The 14,665-nt window shown below is 37.4% G+C and overlaps 1 protein-coding gene across 1 annotated transcript in view; it reads left to right on the top strand.

The window, feature by feature from the left end:
• ZZEF1 (zinc finger ZZ-type and EF-hand domain containing 1) overlaps positions 1-14,665 on the top strand; it is a 58,725-nt gene that overhangs the window by 7,926 nt on the left and 36,134 nt on the right. Inside the window, 16 exon segments of the mRNA XM_030962626.1 lie at positions 233-432; positions 1,492-1,702; positions 3,448-3,564; positions 3,773-3,951; positions 4,988-5,086; positions 6,153-6,244; positions 7,236-7,384; positions 7,962-8,073; positions 9,613-9,828; positions 10,352-10,452; positions 10,787-10,956; positions 11,720-11,853; positions 12,154-12,224; positions 12,674-12,788; positions 13,399-13,558; positions 14,514-14,635. Coding sequence (XP_030818486.1) covers positions 233-432; positions 1,492-1,702; positions 3,448-3,564; positions 3,773-3,951; positions 4,988-5,086; positions 6,153-6,244; positions 7,236-7,384; positions 7,962-8,073; positions 9,613-9,828; positions 10,352-10,452; positions 10,787-10,956; positions 11,720-11,853; positions 12,154-12,224; positions 12,674-12,788; positions 13,399-13,558; positions 14,514-14,635 — 2,248 coding nt within the window.

Here is a 14,665-nt window from a genome sequence, read left to right as displayed (position 1 = left end):
TTCTCTAAATCAATTTTTTTTAAACTCGTTCACCATCGTATGGTGTTAAGAACACCTGTGAAGCATTAGGTAAATTTCAGAGGATTTATTTGTGTTTGTAGAGGAGGAAAATGAGTGAATAATAATATAATATCTATTATATTATACATGTATAATATTATGATAAATAATAATAAAAGCACGGTGCTTGACTTCTCTTTTCAAGAGCCATTTTCTCTTCTTTGCTTTGCAGTTTAAAGATGAAACCAGATGTGGTTTTGAGACACCTGTCCATTGCAGTGGCAGCTAATGACCAGAGTTACATGCCACAGCAGGTCACAGTGGCAGTGGGAAGGAATGCCAGCAGTCTCCAGGAGGTCCGAGATGTTCACATTCCAAGCAATATCACTGGCTACGTAACACTGTTGGAAAACGCTAACATTAGTCAGATGTGTGAGTCAATAAAGATACCATTGGGATTCTGCTTTGGTGCTTTTTGCAAGGTGAAAGGTTGGGTAGATCATGGAGAGATGTGTTGAAGAGGCATTCATCAGGGGTGACACTTTGGGCCTTGTCCTTGCGTCAGAGGAGTTGTTTTAATTCTGGTTTAATTTCTAGCCTGTAAGAGAGTTTTCCAAGCTTTTCTTGTGGTCTCTGTAACGTGGGCTAAGGGTTGAAGAGAAAAATTACTGAATATGCAGTTTTAGCCTTTCAATGTGAAAACATGGGGCAGTTTCAAAATATCCTTGCTTGCAGAGTGAAAGCATATGTTGGCTGATAGAATCTAGCAAAAAATCTGCTTTTTTTTTGGGTACTGAAACTCTGAAGTTGGTCCAATGTAAGGCAGGTTTTATGCTTTTAAATAGTGTTATTTTTGATTCTGGTAGCTCTGTGGGTGCTATATTGGAATCAATCAAGAAAAGCTGCTCCTTCCTAAGATGGTTTCTGCAGCTTCAGGAATTTTGTCCCTTCCGTTCCAAAAGACGTTTTTCCCTGAGAGGAGCTTTCACTGCCACAGAAGTGGGCAGCTAGGATGTTGTTCCTCAAAAGTAATCAGGACAATGCCATCTGTGCAAAATGGTCAAGAACGTGTGTAAAAATTTTTATGTAACTTTGCCTTTGGGCTTTGCTCCTTTTCCCTATTATCTCCACAACCACTTGCTTCCAAGGCACTTCCTGTGTATCTAGGTAGGAAGGTACTGGTGAAATAATCTATTTTCCACTTTGAGGATATTTTATTACAATTTTTCCTAATTTCTAGCCATAGCATCTGTAATGGATACACAGGCTGTTGATGCAAAGGGTAAATTTTCCAGATCAGAAGGTGCACAGAGGACTAAATTCTCCAGATCAGAGGATGTGTGCTTGTCCATATCAAGCAGTTCTGTTCCATACCTACCATTACTTTTCCAAGAGATCCCGTGCTAATTCAATATTTAGAATATCTATTCTTCTAACTCTAATCTAGCAGAAGAAATTGGAAAAAAAATTTCTGATTTGTTTTTTTGACAGATGTACAGATAAACATCAAGCGTTGCCTTAGTGATGGCTGTGACACCAGGATCCACGGGCTGCGAGCTGTGGGCTACCAGCGCGTGAGGAAGGTGGGAGTGTCCGTGTGCGACGCCTCGGCCATCTGGTACTGGTCCCTGCTGACCTCTCTGGTGACAGCTTCCATGGAAACCAACCCAGCATTTGTTCACACCATTTTACAGAATACTCAGTAAGTACCAAACTTACATGGGCTGTGATTTGAGCTACTTCTATTTCTAAAAAAAATAAACTTGCGGGATTAGGAAGCGATCTGTTGTACGTGACTGGTTTCTACTCCCTTCGTTCAGGTGTTTAAACAGCTTTTTCTGTCTCATTGTTCAGGTGTTTAAACAGCTTTTTCTGTCTCATTGTTCAGATTTTTGATGTTTTTCTTCTGTCCATTTGAATGTACTAGAACAAGTGTAATTCTCCTGGCTGTTTCATCTAATCTAGTTGTTAAACCATGAATGGATTTTAGGTACTTTTTCATTTTTTTAGAAAAATACTTCTGGCTTTAGGAAGCAATCTGTTGTATGTGACTGGTTTCTACTCCATTCAGGTGTTTAAACAGCTTTTTCTGTCTCATTGTTCGGATTTCTGATGTTTTTCCTCTATCCATTTGCATGTACTAGAACAAGTGTAATTCTCCTGGCTGTTTCATCTAATCTAGTTGTTAAACCATGACTTAATGGACACTGAAAAATACATTTTTCACTGATCCATTTACTTGTAATGACTTTGAGCAACATAAAATTAATTCATTTTTCTTGTCTGGTATTAATAATCAATAAAATTTACATCTTCCCCTTAGGACTGGAGCTTAATTTAGCTTAATTTTCTGCAAATTTCTACTTATATAATGCTTTGTTGTGCATTTTATGGGGATATAGTTGAGTATTTGCACCATCTCCTTGCAAATGTTTGCTTGTGGTGATTGACCATTTTCTGTGTAACGTTTCCTTGTTAGATTGCCAAACACTTCTGCTGGATGACTTGAAGGATTGGAATCCCAATAAAACCTCTCCACACCCACATGAGCTTTTACAGAGCTCAGTTAGCACAGTGTCACCACACTGAAGAGCAGTGTTGTCATTAGGTTAATGAATCCTGTAGGCTAAAGTCCACTAACCTATCTTTTAATTTCTGTCATCTGTGAAATCTCTTCAGAGTTTAGATAACTTCATACATGCTCATAGTCCCAGATTTGCAGGCTTTGCTGAAACTGAAGACCTTCAGTTTTGGTGAAGTTTAGAGATTTTTTAGAAATAGAACGTGAACACTGAGCTAATAAAGCATTGAAAAATTATTATTATCCTGACTAAAATCATGATTTCAGGAACTAGATTCACTGTTTAGAATTATAAAGCAAAATCCCCAGGCTTTAGAATTGGATGGAATAACTGTAATACTGAAAACTTCAGTATTGGATAGAATAATGTTGGTGAAACTGCTTGAGGATTCCTAATTTCAGGGGCTATCAAAATATCTTTGGTAATTCAGAATAATTCTGATTTGAGCTAACAAGTATCTCTCTTAGTTTCTCTTATTCTTCTGAGGGATTTTCAAATCATTTTTCCCTTTGTTCGCAGGCTCTTGCTCAATTCTGGACCAATTTAAAATGAGGCAATGCTTGGATACTAAGCTATTTCTAATGCTGTCACAGATTTAATTTAAATCTCCTTGATATGTTTGACTCATTAAATCTGAGATTGAGACTAGATTCAAGATTACCCAGCAGTCATGGAACTTTCCCTGCCTAGAATGCAATACTGCTTTTGAAGATAATCTCTGTGTAAATAGATTTAGTGCACTCAGAAGCAATTTGCAGAGACCTGCCCACACAAAGCATGAAGATTCAAGCCTCTAATTCACATTAGGAGGCTCTTTTCTCCAATTCTACCTGGTTTCCTGACAATATGTTTCACTTTTTCCTAGGAAAGCACTGCAGCACATGCCACCTCTATCCCTAACACCAGGCTCCACAGATTTTTCAAGCTTCTTGTCACCAAATGTTTTGGAAGAAGTAGATAGCTTCCTTATCAGAATAACAAGGTGAGCTTGTGTGGTTGATGCAGTGGGAAGTGGTTTGGAAGAGTGCAAATCAAATTTTTACATCGTTACTCACATGCTCTTTTTTAAGTACCATGAAAAGTACAAATGCATCAACAAACAGGCGCCTGGGAGGTTCTGTGGCAGTTTGTCTTTATTGAAAAACAGAATGTCTCAGTTTTTCTTTTCACACTGTTGTTTTTCCTCCCAGTTGTTGTACTACTCCAGAGGTGGAGCTGACACTCCTGGCCTTTGCCTTAGCCCGGGGAAGTGTTGCCAAAGTGCTGAGTTCCCTTTGTGCCATCACTGATCATCTGGACACTCCATACAAGGCTTCCTCCCTGATCTCCTCCATGACAGCAGTCAGACAGAACCTGCTCTATAAATATGGTAATGCAACAATCCTGCATCCTTTACAGCCTTAAGCAAATATACAGCTTTGAGTTGTTCCACTTGATGGGTTTTAAAATGATCCAAATCTTCTTAATTAAAAACTGTCACTGAAATCACAACCTAGCAGCTGAACTGCTGAAAAAGTTGGTGATCAGCTTTCTGTGATCAAAGAGTTAAACCAAGTAGGATCTCAAGAGAGAAAAGATGAACTTTGTGGATCATGGCCCCTGTATCAGCATGGTGATGATGGTGTTTGTGTTGCTTAAAAGGCAAATGACAGGAAGCATTTTTCTTCTTCCAGTAAAACATTTGTTTGTATGAGGGAGCCTCTGTGAGTGCTCTCTCCTGCAGGCATGTACAAATTTAAGATGCATTTTAAATGCAATGCCATTAGCATCTCTCTATGAGTCTTCCTTTTTTTTTTCACTTTTAAAAAATGAGTTCAAATCAAGTTTTTATTATCTGAGTATTTCGTGAGTGTAGAGCTGTTCATGGTCTGGCATCAGGTGGTAATTTTGCTGTATTTGCTGGACTTGTTTGATAAATCTGTATTTTCTCAGGTATCATCTTCTGAGATTCTCATTAGTCTCTCATGAAGAATTCATGAAGACCCTTTATTTGCCTTTTAGTCTGTTTTCGTCTTGTGCCAAAGAACACGTGGGTTATTTTATAATTATTAATGTTTACTTTCAAAAATTTTGAAAATTGGTTTGTTTTCCACAGAGTAGCTAATGCCTTTTGTAAGACAAGTGGTATTTCATGGATTGTGAATTCCAAAGTGTGGCATCAGTTGAAGGAACATTAATTGTCATTAATTTCATTGTCCTTCTGCCTGTATCTAAAACTCCAACTACTTTAGATTAATGTATCTCTCATATTCCAGTTTCCCTCCCCTTTTTTGGGTCTGACAGTGGTGCAAATCTCATAGTATTGTAATTTTTTTTCCATTTTTATTTTCTGAATGAAGAACTATGGAAAATATATTTTACCATTTTAAATGAATTTGATAAACCTGTTGATTTTTTTGACTTAGGAAAGCCTTTACGACTCACTCTGCAAGCATGTGATGTAAAGGGAAAAGAAGATAAATCAGGGCCTGAAAACCTCCTTGTAGAGCCATGGACTGGGGATGGTAAGAGCCTGTACTTAAAATCCATAAGATTAGAATCAGAAAATCATTTAAGTTAGATGATTCCACCAAACATAATGATTGTTAACAATGCTGTGGTGGTCTTCTATATTTATTTATATAAATTTGATTCTTTATAGTTTTATGCTATGGAAGATTTGTAATTTAAAAAAAACATATACTAACAAACAAAAACCCAAACAAAAGCAATATATAAATTTGATTTTGCAGCACTGTGGATTTCTCATAAACCAGTTTATTGTCAAAACAGGCCAACCAAACAAAAACATTGGATTTTGGAGAGAGTTATTAATATTCTATGTGGAAGTCAGCAGTGAGCTGCCACAGGGAATATTCTCCTAGAGCAAACTTTGTGGGTTAAAGTCATGAATTACTGTTAGTTGCCCAAATATTGATGGGAGAGAGTTTGTAGAAATCATTGAAATTCTCACTGCATGTACCTATTAATTCTCTTAAAGCCTCTCTTTGTTAATGCAATGCTTTTATGTACTGGATACAATCTAAACAAAGAGATTTGAGTTTCTTGACCTCCTTTTTAAGTGAAATGCCACCTGATTTTTTTTTTAATAGTTTATTGTCTTGTGCAGTGCTACTGGTAAATGAAAGCCATTGTAACAGAAAATCAGGCACTTTCTAAATGCTTATTTTACACCTCTGTTAGTTCATGTGCATTATTTGAGCTTATTCTTTAGTTATTTTGTGGCTTGTCTGCTGTTGTTTTGTGGGTCACACTTTGGGGGACTATTCACTGAGTTCAGTGAATAGAGCCACAAGCCAAAGTAGTATTTGGAAATTACTAATAAACTTTAATAAGAAAATATTCTTGAAACTGCTGCAGATATTGCAGAGAGATACTACATGGACAGTGCTGTGTAAAATACTGTCTTTTAAGTGGTCCCTTTTATTTGGAAACATTTGCTAATGAGCATTTCACTGGAAAAGCTTTGTGGGTTTTTCCCTCCCCTTCATCCCACAATCCCAGTATTTTCTTTCTAACCCCTTGCACTAACACTCATCCAGACTCCTTCTGTTCCCACTGCTGCTTTAGGTTTTCTTACTGAAACTGGGAAAACCAGAGCAAGTATCATTCTTTCTACTGGAACTGAATCTTCATTTCAAGTGACACAAATTAGAATAAAGGTATGTAGTTGCTGGGAGCTTTTGAAGTAGAAGAATTACTTTTTTCCCCTAGTGGTGGAATTGAATTTGGATATTTTTTATATGAACTGAAATTTAAATTCATTATGAAATACTGTTATTTTAGGGTTTTTCTTCAGTGTGAGTCAGGGAACTTCAGGAAAAGGAGGTCTTAAATCTTTTCAGTAAAGACATTTATTTTATATTGGTTTTATCTATATCTTGCAATATAGATCTCAAGCCAGAGACTCTTTGGTTTGTGGTTTCTCACTGAAGTGTGTGGATTTATATGCAAGGTCTTTTATCTTATGTTAAAATAACTTTTTGACTCTGTGAATAGCAGGTGTCAAGATACAAAGCATGTGAGTTCAGATTAAATGGAGGTATTTCAAATTCTGTTTAGAGACAGCAGTGTAATTTGCATTTGGTGTGACTGTGACATCGTTTCAAAGGAAGGTCTTGTGATTAAATCTCATGGCCAAGACAAAACTTCTGTGAGGTTTCTGCAGCTGAATTGGCTTATTTACTTAAGGCAAAGCTATAGTATTATTTAATTCTGAGAGCAACAATGCATATTTCTATGTCAAAAACATTTAAACATGACTGGACTTCTGGCAAATAAATTTTAACTGGAGTTGGAGAGGCAGCTGAGTTGTTTTGCAGTGTAGTGATATTAATAGGGAAACATGATTTTAGTTTTGTTGATTTTTTTAAATGTAAAAGGAAAAGAAAGTGGGAATTAATATGTGGAACTATAATATATCTAATTAATATGTGGAATTCTAGTTAATGTAAGGATGCTGGCAGGGTAATAAATACAGTAAACAATAACCATGTGCATGATCTCAATTCAGTGGGTTACAGAAGCTTTCATAGCATTTCTCTAAATGTGTTTCATGTTCCTGTGCAGTTCCAGAGAGCAGGATTGTCAGGATCTGGTTGATTTCCATAGTTGTTTGTTTTCTTGACTGCCCTGTGTGGCTTTGCCCTTCAGGTCCGGCGCGGTGCCATCGGGGCGCAGTGTGGGCTGGTGTTTGCATACAATGGGGCCTCAGAAAAGTTCCATGCTGAGGAGCACTTCAGAAGGTTTGAGAGCTATGACAAATGGAAGCTGAGGGAATTCAAACAGTTTTTAAAAACCAGGTATAAATGGATTTTTGCAATGGCTCAGAAATGAATGTTACATTTGATTATTTTGCAATGCTGCTTGAACTACTGAGAGTTGTTCCAGGTGTCTTAAAAATGGGGCATCATTTAATTGTTTGGTTTTAATGAGCCTCCATTTGATGTGTTGAATGAAATATGCATATAGCTGTTGTTTTCAGCCACTTGATTTAAAGACCTGTTATAAAAGGGATATAACAAAATTGGGGGGCTATAGCAAAGTATAAAAGGGATGTAGCAAAATCTGCATTTGGGGTGCAGATCAGTGATAACAGAAAATTTTTAATTAAGTTTTATTAAATCAGTTTTCAGAACTGTTGCTTAGGAGTAAGGAGAGTTTAGGGGGCTCTGACAAAAAAAAATATTTTCTTGATTTTTTTTCTTTTTTTTTTCTTTTTTTTTCACCTTGCATGTGAATTTAGGGTTTACAAAACTTTCTGTTGTCTTTCATCTTTATAGCCATAAGATGCTCTATGTGTTTTGTTCCAGTATCAACAGGTTTGCAATGTTTCTAAGCTTTTTCTTTACAAAGTGTGTTACATTCTTTTATACACAGAAGCAGTTGTTCATGCGATGATTTGGGAGATGATGATCCTATTGGCTGGTTTGAAGTAGAAGAAGAATGGGATGAAGTTGATGTCAAAATGCAGCAATGCAGAGTTTCCCAAGTAAGAACCAACAAAAATCCCTTGGCCCAGTCACAATGAACAGGGGCTCTTTTTTGTATCCACTGAAATAAACCTAAATCTATTTTGTGAGGGAGAACTCTGCTGTACAGAGAAAAAAATGAATAGGTTTCTAGTTAAGTGAATAATTGAACTTTTGTCCTCTGAAATAGTTTATTTTTCTCTGTATCCACATACATACATATATATATATATATGTGTGTATGTATATATGTATATATATATATATATATATATCTGTAGTTAAGGAGTGTTTCATTATCAAATTTAATGCAAATTACTGATTTTAATATGATTGTTGCTTTATTCTAGTATCTAGACCATTTAACTACTGTGTAGTCATAGCATTTATTCTTTCAGAGCCAGGTTCTTCAATCCTTGTTTCAGTGGGCAAACAATTATAAAGCATTTCCATCAGTTAGACTGCTGTCCCTGGGGAATGGAGACTCTTTCATTTTGAGAATGGCAGAAGATGGTTTTGATTTTAAGTGCTTGGTGCATTTATAGGGAATGTTGCATTTCAGATCATGTTCTGGAATCAGCTGTTGTAGTTCCCCAGTCCATCTGCACTGTGGGAATTAAGAGAATTGGTGACATTGTTGTGTCAGCTGGGATTTTTTCTGACTGCTGCAGAGTAACCAGTGCATGTGGATGGCAGGACTTGCTGTTCCTTCAGTTTTGTGCTCTGCACCTCACTGAGAAGAGACTGATCAAAGTATGTTCTAAATATTACATATTGATCTTCTGCTTGCTTTTAAAAGCAGCAAATAATTCTTTAACCTGCAAGAATACTGCAGCTGTGGCAGTGAGGAGCAGTGTGTGCAGAGTGAATGAGCTGATAATGAATTGACAAACTTTGCAGGCACCTGTAGAGGTCACAGAACCATCCCTGTGACTTCTTGGAAGCAGGAAGAGTACAAACTTAGCCTGAATCTGAGGCTCAGTATTTTAAACCTCTGGAGGTGTTAGACAAGGTATAGGATTCAATGCGGGCCCTGTGGCAGGGAGAAATGATGAGGAGGACTCCATGGATATCAGAAGGCTGATTAAGTACTTTATTATACTATATTATTCTATATTATATTACATTACATCTAAACTGAATCTGCACAAGCACCCAACTCAACTCCACTGCCCAGAATCTCATGACTGTCAGCCCACAGTCCCCACACACACCCCTGGATTCACCTGGTCAGTGAATCAAAACACTCACACCAGAATCTAATTATCAATTCCCCTTCAGGTAAACAATCTTCCACGATGCATTCCACTTGTCAACAACACAGGAGCAGTAAATGAGATAAGAATTGGTTTTGCTTTTTCTGAGGTTCAGAGAATGTGAATCCCAGAAATATCCTTGGGAAGTTGTGCCTTGCTTTTATCTGTGAAGAGAAGCACGGCCACAACAAAGGACTAAGGCTTCCCTCTTCAATCCTCACCTATGTGCCCTCATGCCTTTTAAAAGCCCAGTTTGTACCAGCTTTTAAACCCACATCTTGTGCTATTTTTGTATCCATTTAGTACTTGATGATAAAGTTCCTGTGCACAAGACAAGACTCAGCAGAACGGCTCGGGGTGCAAGGGCTGAGTGTCCTGGGCTACCTGCGGCCCCTGCGGGACGAGCCCTGCAGGACCATGAGCTGCCTGCAGTGCAGGAGGACTGAGGAGGACACAGTTTGTGGCACAACTCTGCTCCTGAAGACACTTCACTTCATCCAGCAGCTGGCACAGGATTTGGTATTTTTACTTCTTATGGTTTTTTAAGCTTCTTATTTGTCAGGCTGAAAGGAATAAGGCTGTGCAAACAGCAGTTGTGAATGGGCGAAGAAGAGTTGGGGTACTCTTAACAAAGGTTAAAAAGTATGTTGGGGTACTCTTAACAACAGTTAAAAAGCATGTTGTGGAAAAAATTATTTATGAAAAATAGAATTCTTTGTATGTTTGCTGAAGGTTTATTACTTCCAATTAAATTAGATGGAGAGGTGGAGATTAAGAAGTATTCTGGTGATGGAGAAAAGGGATGGGATCCTAGAAATCCAGAAAGAGGGGAGAATTCTATGAATAAGAAGGTTTCAGCATGAACTGTCACATTTACCAGAATGTCCATGAAAAAACTTAAACTAGAATTCATGTTAGCTGCAAATTCATAGGAAAGATGGCTGTGCTTACCTTTAAGCCCAGTGCTCAGAGATTTATGTTTTATAAGTGTGTTCTGTATAGATTTAACTTTCCAATCCTGTGTTTTCTTTGCCTTTTTAAGGTTCAGCAGAAGGAGAGTGGATTAAAATACAAGTCATTTTTAGATTTCACAGGCCTTGATTTGCAGCTGTTCTGGAATTTTTACAATAAACTGCACCAAAAGTAAGTTTCTTCTTTAGTGTCTGCTGAAGCACTAATCAGTGTGTGTGTATAAATAAAATATGCTTTGTTTAGTACTGCAGTTTGTTCTTCCTAAACTACATCATTTACATAAATAACATTTCCCTACTGCTGCCATATGGACTTCTAACCATGAAGTTATGTAGAAGCTTGAGCTGTAGATTAGTTGAGCTCATAGCTCCACTTCCTTTGGCCATGTCTCTCCACTCAGTGGTTTTTATCTATCTGAAATGGTGACTTTGATAGCAATGCTTATTTGGTGCAAAAGAGCTGCTTTTCTAGTTTTTTCTTCTATTTGTTATGTATCTTCTTGCAGCCCAAGGGAAGAATGTATCTTTGCTCAAACACTGCTGTTGCAGCTTCTCCAGAGCTGCTTCTCTGTACTTACTGGAGATAATAAAACTGCTAAACCTCAAGAAACCTCTCAGAGCAAAACAGCTGGTCACACAGAGGCTGCAGAAGAGCTTTACAGACATTTGTGTGAAGGTAATTTTTATTCAATATGTATTGACTATTTTGTCTGTTAAATTTTGGGAAAAGATACTCATTCCTAGAGGCCAAGTCAGCTCCTGTTCCTTTGTTTCTCCTTCAGGTCAGTGTGTGCTAATTAGTCTATCACTAGAAACTTTCCTTGGCCCAAAGAAATGGTTTTGCAGACTTTCTGACAACACAGTCTGGAAACAGCTGCAACAGAAAACTCCTTTTGAATGTGTCACCTGCTTGTAGCACCAGGGAATGTGACCCTTTGACAATAGCATTACTGGGGTTTATTTATTTCTGATATTGCATATCAGTATAAATGAACTCATGAGTTAGACTGTGAGGTTTACAGGGATGCAGGGAAGATTCTGGAGCCAGTGAAGAGAATGGGAATTACACATTAGATTTCATTGGAAGTAGGGTGGCATGCTCTCTATTCAAGTGTAATTTGAAGATTCTCCTGCAGAAGCAAGCTAGAGGGGAAACACTTTATATAGAATCTGTCACATCTTGGAAATTGTATTAGCTTTGATGGATGTCAAGTCATAATCTTCCTAGAATTCATTTACTTGGTGAATAGATATATTCTTTCTTAATATAAATCTTTCTTGCTGTAAGTTAAAAAGTTTGCCCCCCTTTTCTGTCTGTATAATGGGATTGTGAGGGCTTGAAGTGTGTGTGGACTAACATTTAATTCAGTTATGCCTCTAACATATTAGATGGGGTATTAATTAGAACTTGTAATTTTGTTTCCTTTTTGTATGAGCAGTAGTGGATATGGGGGACAGTAACTTCATGCCAATGAAAATGCTGAAAGAGGAAGTTAAGAACACCTTACTCAGTGGAGCAGCAGTTTTTTTCCCAGATAGACAGACCAGGCGACACCAGCTCTTCACCATGATGGTAAACATTGAATGAGAAATTGTTTGTTTAGTGCCTGCTTTCTTTATGCAGAAAAGAGGACAAATCTGACTTGTTATTCTCAAATAATACATACTTTGTCCCATTCAAGTAAAAGCCTTATTTTTTTTTCTTTGCCTCTTTTTACCCTGCCCCTTTTCTCTCTGCAGCTTATCCAAAGAAAGAGGAGCTAACCCTGCCTTTCTTACCAAAAATGAATAATAGAACACAGAAATTAAAATTCTTTGTCACAGAGGAGGGAAACAGAATGTATCATAAAAATAAATCTTTTTCCTTTTCTAGAAAAACATCACAGAGCAAGAACATAAGCAATCTGTACATCTTGCCTTCAGATCCTTGTGTACCCACTTCAGGTGAGGGGTCCTGAAATTGAAAATACTTGTCTGATACCCCACATTTGTTAAAAAGTTTGTATTTAATCCTTTTTAGAAACATTACTTCCCTGAACAATAATTCTCTGAAGTAATCAACTAATGTTGTTTAGAAAAGACATGCTACTAATCAATATTTTTATTAACTGAATAGCTCTGTAAAACACTGGCCAAAGTTGGTGCTGAAATCACAGTATATTGTTCTTAGGCTTCTCCTAGGCTGTCTTCCAATTTTTTAAGTAATTGTTTGTCAGTGCTGATGGTTGGTATTGATTTAATTAGTCTGGAGTCATCAGAACACAAACTTTTGATTTTCATTGTAATTACACAGTAAGATCTCTACAGATCTGACACAAAAACTACTAAATTTCTGGTTTGGAACTGTTTGGAACTCCTTGCTGTTGTTTAGTAAGAATATCTTTGTTTTGTAGTGATCAAGATCCAGGTGGACTCTTATTATTACCAGAGAAAGGAGTTTCTGCAAATTTTGACATAAGTGAAGTATTGTCAGTCATGGACACCCTTCTGCTTGTGGCAGCAAGAGAGGTAAGTGGCTTTGCTCCTGCTTCTTTGCCATGAGCTTTGTAGGCACTCAAACACAAGCTGCTTCCTTGGATACTGAGGAACAGCTTCCCTGTCCTGGATACCCCTGTTCATGGCTGTGCAAGTCTGTAGGATTAGCTTTTCCAATCAGTTGTGTTTTCCTTTAAGCATTAACATTTTATGTTAGTAGAGTAGGAAATGAATAATATTTTTCCAGTATGAACTGTGTAAGATGTGGTGGTTTTCCATAGCATTGAAAAGACTCTATGGAGAGACACTGGGATGCAGAAGGAATCATTCCATTTTGAGAGGCTGGGATTGGGCATGTCGCTAAGAGAGGTGGAAATGGAGGAGGGTTATTTACATATGCAGAAAAACTGTGCTGAGAACATCAAGTGACTCATATGTAGCTGTTCCTATTTAAAGTTGTGATATATCAAAACAAAGCCCATCACTTGCTACAGGGTGTTACATGCTGCTTGTCATTTGCATGTCATCTTTTTCTGGGGTGAGTGGGATGATTGTGTCCATCCCAGTTTACTTGGTGCATACTGTGTGTCATGCTGCAGCAGAGGAGGCTCCATTACATTCATGAATATTCCCTATTTTTCAGTGTGAAATGATGATGCTGGATGTTGCACAGCAAGAGAGTGGCACAGTCTTGTCTTCCTTATTCTGGTCTGTTCAGGGCAGCCTCCTTTCCTGGTGCTATCTGCAGCTTAAAGGCACTGATAATTCAGCCAAGGATCTTGCAGTAGAAATACTTAAAAATTGTAAGTGCTGAGATTGAATACAGAATTAAATGTGGGGCAATACAGGACTTTAAAATGTGATTGTGCAAATTGCAGAGTAATTAGGGATCACTAAAGCTTGCCTGAGGCATACTCAGAACTGTCATAGCATTTTTAATCTCTCTAGGAAGTAATTACTAGGCATATTAAGCAACTTGGAGTTTTACCTGTACTGATAATCTTACATTGGGAGAATCTTCAGAAATCATTTCAGTAAGTTTTGGGGGCCAAATACTGAAAAAAACCCCAAACAACAAATAGTTACAGGATTTCATTTGAACATTTTAATTTCATAGGTTCCATATTTTAGTAAACTCCTGGGTGCTGATATGTGCTTTCTTGGATAGTTGTAATAGCAAGAAGTTGGTTAAGAAGCTGGGTTCATCTAAGGGGTTTTGTTGTTTTGGTTTTTTTTTTTTTTGTGGGGAGGATTGTTAGATTTTTATAATGCAGCAACTCAGTGTTGAGTTAATTAGGCCAAATACTTAACAAAGGTGTAATTTGATGTAAAATTACATTATATTTATGTTTTTTGTATATAAAGAAATTTGCTGTGTTCCTGTATTACATTTAAAAATGGAGTTAGGCTGTAGTTATAAATTCCTACCCTTACTTGTGAGTTCAGCTGCATTTCTTAGCAGTGTATGGAGACTACTGGATAGATGGAAGTTGTTGAAACCATCTTGGAGTGTTTGATGAAATTACTCATCACCCATTTTTTCAGTGATATTGTTGATAAGCATGACTTGTTTCCACAGTAGAAATACCACAGAAAACTCCTCTGAAGTGTTGGGTGTTGCAGCCTTGGGGCAGCAGATCCTTTCCTGCTGTGTTTGTCCTTGTGCACATCACCATGCACCTAATGTTTGATAAAGTGAGTTGTGGGAGCAAATCCTTAAGGTAGCTATTAAGGATTCTTTTTTTTTTTCCTCTTTAGATGTGGGCCAGTTCCTGTCAAATATCAGAACAATTTTGCAATCACTCTTATCTCAATATAGTGGCAAAACAATAGTTGAAAAAATAAGTAGCTCTGTCTTTGCAATGGCAACTCGTCAGCTGGTGAGTGACCTGTGGGATTTTATCCTGTTC

The sequence above is a fragment of the Camarhynchus parvulus genome, chromosome 19, assembly GCF_901933205.1.
Source record: "Camarhynchus parvulus chromosome 19, STF_HiC, whole genome shotgun sequence".
NCBI lineage: Eukaryota > Metazoa > Chordata > Aves > Passeriformes > Thraupidae > Camarhynchus > Camarhynchus parvulus.
Note: the sequence above shows the minus strand (reverse complement) of the source record. Positions and strands in the feature narration are given on the sequence as shown.